Raw genomic sequence first — 16072 nt, 5'->3', positions numbered from 1 at the left:
TTCAGCTCAGGTCACTATCTCAAGATTCTGGGATCAAGCCCCACATCCGGCTTCACACTCAGCAGGAAGTCTGCTTCAGGATTCTCTCTCTTCCTCTGTCCCTCCACTTGCCTGCTATCACTCTGCCTGCGCACTCTCTCTCTCTCTCAATAAATAAATAAATCTTAAAAAAAATAAAAAGAAGTGAGGTTTTCCCATGAAACCTATTAATGGTTCCCCATGAACCCAAAATTTTAAAGTTCTGATCCACCTACATTGTGTAAGCTAACTCACATCCATCTCAACATCATCTCTAAATCTTGTGTCTCCACTCCTCCTCTAAGCTCTGTAGCCAATAGTCTGCCAGAAACATCTCTGTCCAAATGCCCCAAAGATGCCTCCAATTCATATTGTCCAAAAGTAAGCTCATATTCCTCTGGGACTTGCTTCTCTTTTATTCCTCACCTCAACGCATATCACCATCATTTGCCCAAACCAGAAAAATGGGCACTGTTTTTCCTCCTCAATCTGACTCTACCTATTCAACCCACCTATCTCCCAAATACTGCTGTCCTCTTCCCTCTATTTTTATTGCCAATGCCCAGATTAAAAGCTTCATTTATTTACTTATTTAATAAACTCTCAAACAGACTTGCTCTGACAGGCAATAATTTAAGCACTTCAAAAAATTAACTTATTCAATCCTCATAACCACCCTATGAAGTTTTTTAACTTCAATTAATAGATGAAAAAAATTGAGAATGCCAACAAGATGTTCTATAGTAAAAGTTTTGAAATTCAAGATGCTTAAATGTAAGCAAAAAAAAGGTTTCTTGCATTTTCTACTTTAAGGTGTAATAAACAATTCTACAACTCTATTAGAAGCATCTTCTAGCAAGTAGCCAAATGCAATTTTAATATGCAGAAGTCAAGACAAAGTACCCAACTTTGCCAAGTACAAAAAATAAAAAAATAAAAAAATTCCTGTGTTTTTAGCCCTTTACCTGTACCAAGCAGTTTCCAATTTGGTTGGTTATAATATTAGTAGAGTTAGAGATGAAGAAAAAATTCTTCTTGCAATAAACACTCCTAAACCCACAAAGTAAGCTTTCATAATGACCTTTAGCTTTCAAAGGTCAAAGTACAAAAGCTGCTATATATTTACTTTGACGTATAACCAAAAAACTCTAATTACTTATTTCCACTGCTGATGAGCTCAACCAATAAACAAGTCATATTTGTCTATCAAAAATGCAAAAAGAAAGTAAATTATGTCACTCTGTTCACTTTTCTTTGAAGGGTACAGGGTTTTATGCAAATAAGTACTACAGTGCTCTGTAATTGCCAAATATTGTATCTTGGCTTTACTTCTCTACTCTAAAAGTAACAAAGAAATATAAATATTTGATTAATAATGTTAAGCCACCCACCAAATCCACAACCAGAAACTGATTACCATCATCAAATTCACAAGCTCTATCCAAATGTAAGAATCTTTCATCCTGAAAAACACTGAAAGACAAAATTTTATATCTGACTAATATACCCAGTGATTTAACTGGTAGCAGCACAATAGAAACAAATTATGAAATAAACTTAAAGTATTTAAAACTACATTAAGGCCTTTGAAAGCAAAAAATTGTTGGAATGCTTTCCCCTGAGATCAGGAAAAAGACACAACCACTCCCAATACTTCTATTCAATCCTGTGGAAGTTCCAGCAAAAGCATTTAGGCAAAAAAAAAAAAAAAAAAAAAGAGATAAAAGGCACCTAGATTAGACAGGATGAAGCAAAACTATCTCTATTTACAGATGAAATGATCTTATATAGAAAAAAATCCTAAAGAAAAAACTATTAGAACTACTAAATGAGATTAGCAATGTTGCAGAATACAAGATCAATATACAAAAGTATATTGTATTTCTATACTCTTGGAATAAACAATCTAAAACTGAAATTAAGAAAACTATTTCAGGGACACCTAGGTGGCTCAGTGATTGAGCATCTTGCCTTTGGCTCAGAGCATGATCCCGAAGTCCCAGGATTGAGTCTTAAATTGGGCTTCCTGCAGGGAGCCTATTTCTCCCTCTACCTATGTCTCTGCCTCTCTTTGTCTCTGAGTAAATAAATAAAATCTTTAAAAAAAAAAAAAGAAAGAAAAGAAAACTATTTCATTTACAATATCATCAAAAAGAAAAAAGCGCTTGGAAAAAATAAAAGTGTAAAGCCCATACCCTGAAAACTATAAAACACTGTTTAAAGAAATTGAAGACCTAAACAAATGGAAAGATAGTCCATGTTCATAGATCAGAAGACCTTCTACTGTTGAGATGGCAATATTTCCCAAAATGATCTACAGGATTCAACATGATCACTAATAAAATCCCAGCTGGCTTCTTTAACAATTGTAAAATTCATGTGGAAATTCAACAGCCCCCGACCAGAACACAAAACAATCTTGAAAAATAACAAAGTTGAAAGACTAATAATACTTCCTGATTTCAAAACTTACCACAAGGGGGGGTGGGGAACTTACCACAAAACTACAGTAATAAATACAATGCATTACTGGCATTAAGATAGATACATAGGGGAAATAGAACAGAGAATCCAGAAAAGAACCCTCACACTTACAGTCAATTGATCTTTGACAAGGGAGACAAGATAATTCAATGAGAAAGAACAGTCTACAACTGGTGCCAGAACAACTGAACATACACATGCAAAAGAATAAATTTGAACTTCTACTTCACATCCCATACAAAAATTAACTCAAAATGTTTCAAAGTTAAATGTAAGAAGTAAAACTCTTAGAAGACACGCATAAATCTTCATGACCTTGGATTAGGCAATGGTTTCTTAGATATAACACCAAAAGCTCTGAGGAAGTGATGACTGAGGCTTGAATGATGAGAAAAAGGCAGATATACAAGGAAGAATCTCAACAAGGAGAAGAAACAGCAAGAACAAAAGATGGGACAGAACAGCATAAGATACTCAAAAGACAGATAAGAGAGGCAGGGAGGGGCCTTACAGGGCAACTACCAGTATATATGGCAAAATCTACATTATAATAGAGTCACAGCACACTCCAGGGAGAGCATTCACATAGTAAACTACAATATGAAAGGTATCCCCTAGAATAGGGCAGAAAGAAGCTCAAATGTATTTAGATTTGACAGCTTCTTCAAACAGGCTATCCTCTAGGTCTCATGTGTGTTTAATTCAATCTTATGCATATTTTCAATAAATTATACCAGCCAATGAATTATATATGCTGACTTCTTTAAAATGGCAGCTCAGGTTTTATTCACATTTTGAGTAAATAATTAAACTCTCATAGCAATCCAAATTGTTTACATGGCTTCTTTTCTCTTTTCATTTTTAATTTTGTTACAATTCCTTTAATAGACATTATGTTTACATTGTTCAAAATTCAAGAGTAAAAAGTCTCCCTCCCATCCCGCCTCTCAAGACACATATTTCCCACCTTTGGAGGCAACAAATGCTATCAGTTAGTTCCCTGTGTAACCTTCCAGACTTCAAGCTAATGTGTATATATTCTTTTCTCTTTCTCTACACAAAGTGACACATACATAACTTACTGTCCTACACCTTCATTTTTCACTGAATTATCCTGATAATTGTTTTTATATCAGAGTATAAAATTTTCTTTCTTAATGCTCACAGAGTATTCCATTTTGTGGATACAGTATTTTATTCCTTTATTAATAACTTCAAGAAAAAAAAATGTAGCTCCCAAGGCAAAAGTCATTAACATCTACGGAAGGGCTCAGAAGATTTGCAAATCCTCTTAAATGCTGTGATATGCTCATATGTATTTCTGTGGGCAGAAAATTTGCATACCACTCATCACATTATCACATAACTGTAACCCAAAGAACTACTGTTTTACAATATAACATGTACACAGATGTTCAATAAACCTATGCTAAACAGAATTTTAGTCTGAGGTTTTGCTAATATTTGTACTAGAGATAGAAGGACCAAATTAAATACCAATATAACCAAAAATTCCTATCTATGTTATAAACCCTTTTCCCTTTAACAAACAGCAAAACTCCTTCTGACTCCAACTTCTTTTCCAAGAAGGGCTTTATTTTTCACCTGTATTGTGAACAAGAGTACTAAGAACCAAAATTTAAAGTATCTGAATGATCAAAAGTTGACTATAAAAGACACTGTTCGCCGAAACTGACAGCAGAGGCATCTTTGATGCCCCTTAAACAGTGTAACATTCCACAGAGTCCTCCTAAGAAAATTAGATCACTGGTAGTCACATAGATCACTGGTAGTCACATAGTAGCAGAATACCTCCACATGCCAGGTTCCACAATAGAAGCTTTAGCTTTATTATTCTGTTTAATCCTCAAGACAATCACTTAAGGCAGCTATATTTTGCCCCTTTTAACAGTTAAGGAAAACACAGGCTTTAAAAAGGTTTAAGTTAAGCTATTTACTTAAATCAAATAAAGCCCACAACCTCATAACTAGTAAATGGTAGAGCAAGACTAAATCATCACCTCACTCTTACCTTCCAGTCTCCAAATCCCATCAACTTTCCACAATACCATAGTGCCTTAAGTCCAAAAAGTAATATTGATAATCATTTTAGGGAGCCAGGATAATACAGTGGTCAGAATTCTAATCCAACCATTTATTAGTTGTATGACAAACTATTTAAACTCTAAAAGCCTCCTTTTACCATCTGTACAACTAGCCTGCTATGAGGTTTAAATGAGAAAAGGTTTATAAAACCAATAGCTCCCATATTGGCATTTGGTACAAAGTGGCTAGTATGTCATCCTTTGAGGAAAAAAACACAAAGGGCTGCAAGGCTTCTCAATCTGGCATAAAAATTTTCCCTCCAGAATGCTGGCCTTGTGACAAGCTACAAAATAGTTGAAAAAAATTATGTCTGATTACGAAGTAGATTCTAGCTTAACAGGACATAATGGATTGTCCTTCAAATACAGTATTTCAAACACACGCCTGTCTATCTATGAAGGTCTGTTCTGATGGCTGCATCATCATTTCTCTCTCAATTTACATGCTTTATGCAGAATCACACAGAGGTGGGGTTTTCTTTTTAAGATTATTTTTAACACCAGGTGATAAGCGATGACAGCTGTCAAACATATTACATCTGCGGGGTTTGGGTTTTTGTTGTTGTTGTTTTTTTCCTAGTAAGCCGTGTTATCCCATTAACTTCTTTGAACTTCTTTAAACAAAATAAAGCAGCCTCCCTACACCTTCGGTCTCGAAACGGCTGTGTGATGATGAGCTTTTCATGGCGCTATTAATGACGAAAGTTGAAGGCCTAAGACAACTTCTCCTAAGAAAGGAAAAGTTTGTTACGTTTTTCTCCGCTTTGAACCAAAGCTTGAAATCAATGCTTGAGGGCAGGACGCACACAGAGGTTTGGGGCAACGCCAAACAGGAAAACAACTTTATCGATGAGCCCCCAAATCACCTTTTTACTCCCTTCCTTCCTCCCTTCCCCCAAGAATGAAGAAAAAAAAAAGAAAGTGCTGCGCAGCACCACAAGCCCTGCGCGCAGCCTGGCGCCCAGCGCTGTAACCCCGCGGCCCCCGGAAAGCCGTGCGCCCAGCGCCCCCTCTGCGGCCCCTCCGTGCCCTCGCTCCCTCCGCAGCCCCGCACCGCCATCCTCCCCCACCCTCCGCACCAAAACCGCCCGGTCCACACCCGGCCTGCCAACTCCCCGAGCCCCCGAGCCGCACAGCCTCCCCCCGGGGCTCACCATCGCAGCCCACGGACTAAGGCGCGAGCCGGCGGGCCTGTCGGCTGGGGAATCCGTTACCGGGACTCGGGATCCATTCGCGCCAACAACTTCTCCCGCGAAGTGGAAAGAGGCGCGGGGAGGGGGGGTCTCGGCGCCCGGTGATGACGTCAGAAGGCGCGCAGCTCCGCTCCAGCCCGGGCGGGAGGCGGGAGGTGCGACGTCGGCCCAGGTGACGCCCCGCAGGCCCCGCGGGCCGCTGCCATCGCGAGGAGCCGCGGGAGCGGGGCCCGCGCGCACGTTTGCGTCGGAGGCTTTTGCCGGGGGCGCTCGAGGTTGAGCCCCGAGGGCGGGCGGAGCGCGTTTCCCCGCACGACACATGCGGAGGGTGCCCTGCCCTGCGCCCCGCTTGCAAGTGTTCTGACCCCCCCCCCCCCGCGGTGGAAATACGCGCTTCACGTGGAGGTCTCCACGTACTACGTTTCTTTTTTTTTCTCCGCACATTATATTTAAATATCTATTGTTTAACAAGAGTTTCTCCGAAGAGGAGTTACCCTCATTTTTTTTTTTTTATTATTAATGAGAGAGGCAGAGGGAGAAGCAGGCTCCATGCAAGGGGCCTGATGTGGGACTCGATCCTGGGTCTCCAGGGTCACGCCCTGAGCCAAAGGCAGACGCACAACCACTGAGCCACCCAGGCTTCTTTTTTTTTTTTTTTTTTTACTGTTTGACCCACTGAAATGTTGTTTTGTTTTGTTTTTGCCTACTAAGTGGAGACCCACAGTTGGAAAACCAAGCTAAAGGACAATTTTATGTTGTGTAATTGCAGACCAGGAAAGACTTTGGTGAAATCATCTCATCATCAACACCCACTCCGTTTTATAAGTGAAGAATGGGAGGCCCCAACAAGCTGAGGGGTCCAGGCGGGGAGTCTGGGCCTCTCCATCCCCACACCTGCACTAAGTTCCTCAGAGCAGTGGGGTGGGTGAAGCCAAGTCATAAGCAAGGTGTATCACGGTAAGAAAAACAGTGATCCCAAAAGCTTTGGGGTAAACAGGTTCCATGTTAATAGATAAGCTACGAGCTTGGAAGAGAATGATACATCTGCGTACAATTTTAAGAGAAAACGGGAGACCCTACGGAGTTTAGTGGGGGAAAAGCGGTGTCTCTGGCTTTGGTCCGAAACTTTGAGATGTTCGCTCATCACCTACACTCCCTCCACTTTTTAGGTCTTGCATTTTTATCACACCAATAGCTCTTCAATGAAAGATAGTAAAGGCTTCTGGACTACAACAGAGGCAAAGCGTGCAGAGCTTGTATTTATTAAATACCAAATTTAATATGTGCCAGGCGTGCAGCTATGGACTATCCTAGTTCAGCTCATGTAATACTCGCAGTGACCCTGGCTACTATTATTATCCCCAATTTACAAAGGAGTAAAGTATTAGGAAGAGGGCCTCATTGCCTCAGACCTCCTGCAGCCAGTATCGTAGGGGATCCCAGCTGTACGACATGCTAATTGAGTGACCATGGGCAAGTTACTAAGCCTCAGTTTCTTCATCCTTAAAATCAGAATAATAATAGTACCTCATAGGGCTGTTATAGGATGTTGTTGCTGGCACATAAGATACTAATTTTTTTAAGTCTACTATTTATCATTATTATGCAAGGCTGGGTGGATAGTTCTAAAAATGAACTTATGCACTCCATGATTTTTCTTAGGGAAATACCTAATGGGGGAGGTGGGGATCATTAGATCCTTTGAAAAATCAGTAGAAACTATGAACCTATTCTCCAGAAAAATGTACACAGCAGACACATCACAGAAATTTTTGCTTATAATCTCAGAGGATCTAAACCAATGTAAAATATTTGTTGTGTTGCGAATAAGTAAGATGCATATTCAACATTTTCCATCTTTTATATTATATTACTTTTAACTTTCGTATTTCTCTTTCAGGATTTGAAGACTTCCTTGAATATAGGTGAGACTTAAGTCAGAAGCCTGTAAGTTCCAGTGAGACTTATTGGATTGTTTTCTTTAGGAACATTTACTTGGAAATATTCTATCTCAGAAATGTACCAGATTAAAAATGCTGCATATGCTTTGATACTCCTCCTCTCATCTGGGCTAGTGTGTCTGATTTGACAGTTCCAGATGTAAACTTTAAGAGGACTTGCAGGTTCCTACCTCGCTCTGTTGGACCCCCGAGCTGCCATGGGAAGCAAGAGAAGGGGCCAGCTGCACCCAAGCTGCCAGGCTTGCCAGTGAAACATCTTAAACCCACCATACCAGCTGCTGGTGAAATTCTACTATTCTACTAAATGACCCCACTCAGACTCTTAGAGCAGAAAAGTCACCAAAAAATCAAGGTTTGCCTAAATTCTGACAGTAGTGTAAGCATAATAAAATTATTCTTCTTTTAAGGTAGTAAGTTTTGGGGTAGTTTGCTGTGAAGTGATAAATAACCAGAACAAAACCCAAAGTGTAAAGAACCCAAAATGTAATCAAAACTAAGCATGAACAGAATATTCATACTTCTTTTCTCCACTGTGGTGGTGTTTATTGATGCATCATTCAACAAATATTTATTGACATGTAGTGTGTGTCAGCACTTTTGCTGTGCTTGCTAGGAACCCACAGTTAATAAGAGAGACCGTCCCAACTTTTCCTGAAGTTTCTATCTTTGAGGAAAAGAGAAAAATAAATAAGTAGACAAAAATAAAGGCTGTACTTTCAGATAAGGGTTAAGTGCTATACAGAAAATAAAGCAGCTTAATGAGCTAGAGGATAGCTAAGAAGGGTGTGGAAGTATTGTACATAAATGACCTGAGAAGGAGTCATTGAGCTGGGACATGAGTGTTAAAAAGAGGCCAGCAAGTATAAAGGCCCTGACATGATTATGAGTTAAACATGCAGGTAATAGGCAGCTAGCCAGTTCTACAGCTGGTGCAGAGTTAACAAGTGGAAGTGATAAGACATTAATTTGGGTGGAGGTGAGGGGAGAGATCCTCTAAAGTCTTAGGCCCCAAAAAGGAGTTTAAATTTTATTCTAAGTGTAATGGGAAGGCTTTGTAAGATTGTAAGCCCTGCGATTGCTATGATCCCATCATTCTTACACTTGGTATTTTTTGACCAAAAAGAAAAAAAGACTACTATGTGTTGTTTTTTAAAGATTATTTATTTATGAGACATGGGGGGGGGGCAGAGACACAGGCAGAGGGAGAAGCAGGCCTCCAAGCAGGAAGCCTGATGTGAGACTCGATCCCAGGTCTCCAGGACCACGCCCTGGGCTGAAGGCAGCGCTAAACCGTTGAGCCACCGGGGCTGCCCTACTATGTGTTTTATGGCAAAGATGATACCCATTTGTTTTCCATGGTAGAGAAATCTGAAGAGTGCTAAAAAAGATTACCAAATATGATTTGTTTTACTCGTCTATAGGGCAACAGTTGTCTCTTACTAAATTTGTTTCTCCACAATAACCACATCTGGACTTTAACCCTTCCTGGGCACTACTCTATTATAGTGTCCAGTTTGCATTTGTTCCGGGCGAAAGACCAGCCTATATGTACCTCCCATCTCTGTGGCCTCTCTTTGACAATGAGAATAAAATGATAGGAGATCATAACTACTTGCATGTCTCAGTATTAATTGAAAGACTGCAATAATGCCTTTTCAAGAAATTGAGGGTATACAAAGAGCATAACACATTAGGGTTGCTGATTTTTAGATAGTTTTTCAGAGAGACATAGAAAAGTCATTTATTGGTGATGTAAAACATAATCTAACGAAGACTGTTGGCATGTTTTCTTAAAAATATTTTCAAGTTTTTCCTCATGCCCTCCTTATGAGTTTAGTTCTTCATATAAATATTTCTCAAACCAAGCTGATGAATAAATAAGACTATTAATTCATTGTAGAATGACGTTGGTAACAGATAATACAGCAATTGGATAAGTATTACTGTTTCCAGAATTAAGGACAGGCATATATTAAAAGCCTAAATTATCTTTAAGTAATTTTATTTATTTATTTATTTTTTGGATTTTATTTATTTATTCATGAGAGACCTAGAGAGAGAGGCAGAGACATAGGCAGAGGGAGAAGCAGGATCCCTATGAGGAGCCTGATGTGGGACTCCATTCTCAGACCCTGGCCAGGATCACGACCTGAGCCAAAGGCAGATGCTCAACCACTGAGCCACCCAGGTGCCCCAAGTATTTTTTTTAATATTATTGATTTATTTGAGAGAGAGAGAGCAAGCACAAGTAGGGGAGAGTGGCAGAGGGGACGGGAGAAGCAGACCATGCTAAGCAGAGAGCCTGATGTGGGGCTCGATCCCTAGACCCCAAGATCATGACCTGAGCCGAAGGCAGACGCCCAACCAACTGAGCCACTCAGGTGCCCCTTAAATATATTTAATAATGATTTGAGACCTACCATAAAGAAGACACATTTTTAAGGGATTTTTAAGGGATTATATATTGGTTCTGATTACCCAATGTTCACTGGCATTGTGCATCCTTAAAAGAAAGGGCTTCAGGGAAAACTTTGTCAACAAAGTCAGTTTTGTGAAAGTCAAGGATCTCTTTCCCTCCCCCAACTTAGGGGTCTATCACTGGTGGAAGAATTATTTCTATTCAATGAAGAACCTTTTACCACAAAAATTAGAATAGTGACATTAACATCTTTATTGGTATGTTTCTAAACTTGTGAATAGTTGGAGTATGCATATAATAATTGGCTCTCTTTCTGTAACATATACAGAGAGTTAAATAATTGTCCTCCTGAAATGACTAAAAACTGTGTATTAGTTAGAAAGTACATGATTTGAATTTTGGACATCCACTATAATCTAACCACTGCCATGTCTAAGTGGAAGACAGCTGTTCAGTGTAAATTCTCAGTGTTAATGCCACTGCCTTAGTTAACATATCTGTGTGATAGAAATACCTCTTCACTTGGAATCTCTTTAAAATCCTTTTCAGAATGGAAACAACTGGGTGGTTCAGTGGTTGAGTATCTGCCTTTGGCTCAGTTCATGATCCCAGGATCCTGGGATCAAATCCCACATCAGGCTCCCCATAGGGAACCTGCTTCTCCCTCTGCCTACGTCTCTGCCTCTCTCTCTGTGTCTCTCATGAATAAATAAATAAAATCTTTTCTAAAAAATCCTTTTCAGGAGCACAATAATTACATTGTCTTTCACATAGACTTTTATAAGTCAACAGAAATCAATCGAATTTTCACTGTGCAACAACAAATATGACTTTCTGCCCTCTGGATAAATATTAGCATGTCCTGCTTTGTCAAGGTTTATTGGAACATATTCCTTATAGAAAACAGTCAGCAAAGTAGCTTATCCTTTTCGGTGTTTGTGATGACTGCAGATCCAGCCCAGTGATGTTGACCTTGTAATCCATTTATGAGCATAATCATTAAGTCATAATCTGTCACCATGATAGTGCATATATTCTAATTTAGGAAATTAGGCACTATGCCATTTATCTTAATTCTTCGATGATATCCAATTAGCCTTCTTAATATGATTATGCTTTAGTAATATAAATTTATATAAACTTGCCTGATGATTTTTATAAACTGTAATAATAAAAAGTTTATCCCAAGTATATCAGTATCTTCACTTAAGTTAGAGGAAACATTTACATTTAAAGTACTAAACTAGGGATGTCTAGGTGGCTCAGTGGTTGAGCATCCACCTTAGCTCAGGGCGTGATCCTGGAGTCTGGAGTCCCGAGATCAAGTCTCAAATCGGGTTTCCCACAAGGAGCCTGCTTCTCCCTCTGCCTATGTCTCTACCTCTCTCTGTGTGTGTCTCTCTAGAATAAATAAATAAAATCTTTGAAAAAAAAAAAGTACTAAACAAAAAGCATATAACTTCACTGCTGACAAACACATTTGGTTATGCCGTATCTCAAGTTGCAGACTAATTTCCTAAAATATTAATTGGCAAGTCTAAAAGTGATTATAGACAGAGCAACAAGAATGCCAACAGCACTTTGTAGTAATAATTGATTTTATGGTTAGGATAATCTTTCATTCTCCAAATCCTACAACTCAAAGTAATTCCAGGATTTTTATTTTTATTGTTTTATGGAATTAATGTGAAGCATAGCAAATAAAAGAAACTACCATCAGTTATCTGAAAATTGATGCTATAGTAAGAATGACCAGATATCTGTAAATTATATACCTTTAAGACTCTTGAGAATCTGAGCTTCCATAATATGTACCCTGAACCTTCATTCGAATTACAATGTTTGCAATAAAAAAATGTTTTTAACTTCATTGGAAATCTTACATATCATCTTTCTTGACATGCAATTTAAATAGTGTTGAATATATAATCACTGTTTATATAGAGTAGTGTATATGAGAAGAAAAAAATCTTGTAAATGAACACAAATCAGAATAGAAAAGACACATGAAAAGGAAATTCCAATAAACTCGTATATTCCATAAAATATACAGCAAAAATTTTATTCAGATAAAGTTTAATTCATTGCCACAAAAAAGATATAAGCAATACTTTTTAACATATCCATTTAAACTGCTAGTTGTGACAGAGAGGGTTAATCTTGCTTGAAGACAAATAAGGTCAAATGCTTTGGATTCTACATTTTAAAATATACTTGGCTTGATGCCTTTTTATAAATATTATCATTAGCTCTAGGATGGTGATAAGCATTGTAATTGGTAAAGTAAATAAAACAGACCACTAATACCTGGGATTCCCTAGACATATTTTAGAAAATGTTTCTTTTAGTTTGAGTGGAATTTGCAAAAACTTAATATTACTAAATGTTGTATATCACTACTATAAAAAAAGAAACTCCATACTATAGTTGAATTTCACCTCTTTTCCCTTCTCCCACCATGGGGCAATCTAAATCTGATCATGAGAGCACATCAGATCAACCACAACTGAGAAACATTCTATAAAATAACTGACCAGGATTCATCAACAGTGTCTAGGTCATGAAAAACAGGAGAAGACTGAGGAACTGTTAGAGATTGGAGAGAACTAAAATACATATTAACTAAATTAAATGTGGAATCCTGGACAGAAAAAAGACATTAGAAGGAAAATGGGTAAAATTTTAATAAGGCATTCAAATAAAGTATTCACTTTAGTGAATACTAGCATAGCGTAGTATCCTGATCATTGTAAATGATCATTGTAAATGACTATGTAAGTTAACATGAAGCTAAACAGAAAGATATGTGTGAACTCTCTGTACTGTTTTTTCAACCTTTCTATAACTTTTTTTAAATTAAAAGAAAAGATTCCCCCAAGGTAAATGGCTGTGGTTGAACAAACAGGATTGGAGGTAGGAAACAAGAATTGGTTCAGGGGGGAACCCCTGGGTGGCGCAGCGGTTTAGCACCTGCCTTTGGCCCAGAGCACGATCCTGGAGACCTGGGATCGAATCCTACGTCAGGCTCCCGGTGCATAGAGCCTGCTTCTCTCTTTGCCTCTCTCTCTCTCTCTCTCTCTCTCTCTGTGTGTGTGTGTGTGACTATCATAAATAAATAAAAATTTTAAAAAATAAAAATAAATAAGTAAATAAATAAAAAGAATTGGTTCAGGGGCATGTTAAGTCTGACTTGTCAATTAGACTTGGGACAAAAGAAATAGTCCTGACCAAAGAAATCAGAAAATTTATATTTATGTCTAAATAATGTATAAGATGGTTATGAAGCGTAATGAAATTATAAGAAGGATTCTTTGCTTTAAAAAATGAAGACAGGGTATTATGCTGAGTGAAGTAAGTCAATCGGAGAAGGACAAACAGTGTATGTTCTCATTCATTTGGGGAATATAAATAATAGTAAAAGAAAAAAATAATAGTAAAATATAAGGGAAGGGAGAAGAAATGTGTGGGAAATATCAGAAAGGGAGACAGAACATAAAGACTCCTAATTCTGGGAAACGAACTAGGGGTGGTGGAAGGGGAGAAGGGCGGGGGGTGGGGATGAATGGGTGACTGAGGGGGGCACTTGATGGGATGAGCACTGGGTGTTATTCTGTATGTTGGTAAATTGAACACCAATAAAAAAAAATAAATTTATTTTAAAAAAAAAAGAAAGAAATATAAACAAGCCATTAGAACAAAATTTCCTAATTGATATTATGGGAATTAGCATGGATTAAGGAGCAAAGCAAGGCACCTTAAGACATTTAAGTTTGTTTGTGTGTGTGTATGTGTGTACTCAATTTAATTCTGATTATAAAATCTTTAGCAAAAAAAAAAAAAAAATGCCACCAAGAATATCCTTGGAAATATTTTGTTCTGTTGTAGAAGCACCTATTTTTGAAAAAGAAATTTGACATATATATTTGATAATTTACTTTTCTCTTGAGACTATGCTTTTCAGAAATTTTATATCCTCCAATATTATTATACAGGATGACTGGCAATGTAAGTAGCTTGCTTTCCATAATAACAGTAAGTAAATATATGGAGAACATACCATGTGCCTGGAAATTTTCTAAGTACTCTACATGTAATATATAAAATATTTCTAAATTAAACTAAACAGAAAAACAGAAAAAAATAAATAAAATAAAATAAAAAATAAAAAATGAAGACATAATTAATAAATTATTAATAACCTGGAATTTATATTTCTATGATTTCAACAAAACATTTCTCTAGAAGTATTTTTTTTTTTTAAAGATTTATTTATTTATTTTAGAGAGAGAGCATGCACACATGCACAGTGAGTAGGGGCAGAGGGAGAGAGAGAATCTCAAGCACTCCCTACTAAGTGTGGAGCCAAGGTCATGAACTGAGCCAAAATCAAGAGTCAGGCACTCAACTGACTGAGCCACCCAGGTATCCCTCCCTAGAAATATTTCTTGACGAAATACTTTCTTTACTTGGTTTCAAGGGTCTCTGTAGTCTCCTGGTTTTCTTCCTTCTTTGACAGCCAGCCCTAGGACTGTTGTGTTCATTGCTCCTGATTTTCCTGTCCTCTTAACCCTTAATTGCCCTAGGGCCCATTTCTCTACTCACTACCTGGTGACTTCATCCAATGTCATAGCTTTATAAACTGTCTGAATACTGACACTTCCAAATTTCTATCAACTGCTGAATTTTCCTGTAGACCTCAGAGTTGTATATTCATTTTCCAACTTCACATCTCCACTTGACTGTCTACGAGATATATGAAAGTTAGTGTGTTCAAAACTAAATTCCTGACCCTCTCCCACAAACCTGTGTCTCAACTGATAGCACCTCCATCCTTCTATTTGCTCAGGCCAAAAATTTTGAAATAATCTTTGACTTTCTCTCTCTCTCACTCTCTCTCTTTCTATCTCTCCTCCCCCTCAAGCCCCACCACCACTGTACACACATTCAAACCATCAGCAAATTCTGTTGGCTCCACCTTCAAAATCCAACCAGAACCCAACTAATCTCATTATGTCTACCACTACCACACAGGTCTAAGCTACCATCATGTCTCCCCGGTTATTGTCTCTTGACTGATTGCCCTGATTCTGCTTTTGTTCCACTTACAGTATGGTCTAAACACGGCACCCGGAGTGATTCTCTTCTTTTTTCTTTTTTAAAGATTTTATTTATTTATTCATGAGAGACACACAAAGAGAGAAGCAGAGACATGGGCAGAGGGAGAAGCAGGCTCCATGCTGGGAGCCCAAAATGGGACTTGATCCTGGGACTCCAGGATCATGCCCTGGGCTGAAGGTGGCACTAAACCACTGAGCCACCCACGCTGCCCAAGTGATTTTTTTTTAATTTATTTATTTATGATAGTCACAGAGAGAGAGAGGCAGAGACACAGGCAGAGGGAGAAGCAGGCTCCATGCACCGGGAGCCCGACGTGGGACTCGATCCCGGGTCTCCAGGATCGCGCCCTGGGCCAAAGGCAGGCGCCAAACCACTGCACCACCCAGGGATCCCCCGAGTGATTCTTTTCAAATGTGGTTGGATCATATCACTCTCAGCTGAAAACTTTCCAGTGCTCCTCTTCTTGGTAAGAGTATAAAACAAATCCCTCCCTTTCCCCTGCACCATCTGGTCCCCTTGCCTCTGTAATTACTGCCTTCTACTCAAAATCATTCCATTCCAGCCATAGTTCTTCATTATTTCTGGAAGGTAACAGACATGATTATGTTTCAAGGACTTTTCACTCACTGTTCATTATGTACCTAGAGTGCTCTTCCCCCTGATAACTGTATGGATCATCCCTCACCACTACAAGGTCTCTACTCACAATCAAGGATGACTAAGCACCAGCACTATGAGTGCGAGTCAGGTCAGCAGAAACATAAAATAGATTTA

General features: G+C 38.5%; 2 protein-coding genes across 4 annotated transcripts in view; one reads left to right on the top strand and one right to left on the bottom strand.

The window, feature by feature from the left end:
• Positions 1–6136, bottom strand: part of RFC1 (replication factor C subunit 1) — an 81314-nt gene extending 75178 nt beyond the window's left edge. For both annotated transcript variants that reach the window (XM_077879411.1, XM_077879421.1), the window contains exon 1: positions 5762–6136. In XM_077879411.1, coding sequence (XP_077735537.1) covers positions 5762–6121 — 360 coding nt within the window. In that variant the 5' untranslated portion in view covers positions 6122–6136. The remainder of the gene's footprint in view (positions 1–5761) is intronic.
• Positions 1–16072, top strand: part of WDR19 (WD repeat domain 19) — a 175577-nt gene that overhangs the window by 158263 nt on the left and 1242 nt on the right. Inside the window, exon 36 of one of the 2 annotated variants that reach the window (XR_013368963.1) lies at positions 7701–7721. The gene's annotated coding sequence lies outside the window, so the exon portion shown is untranslated. Of the gene's footprint in view, positions 1–7700; positions 7726–16072 lie in introns of those variants that run through there. The other variant, XM_077879342.1, reaches the window with a different exon arrangement.

Source organism: Canis aureus, chromosome 2, assembly GCF_053574225.1.
Source record: "Canis aureus isolate CA01 chromosome 2, VMU_Caureus_v.1.0, whole genome shotgun sequence".
In the NCBI taxonomy this organism is placed as follows: Eukaryota; Metazoa; Chordata; class Mammalia; order Carnivora; family Canidae; genus Canis; species Canis aureus.
This window is presented reverse-complemented; position numbering and strand designations above follow the sequence as displayed.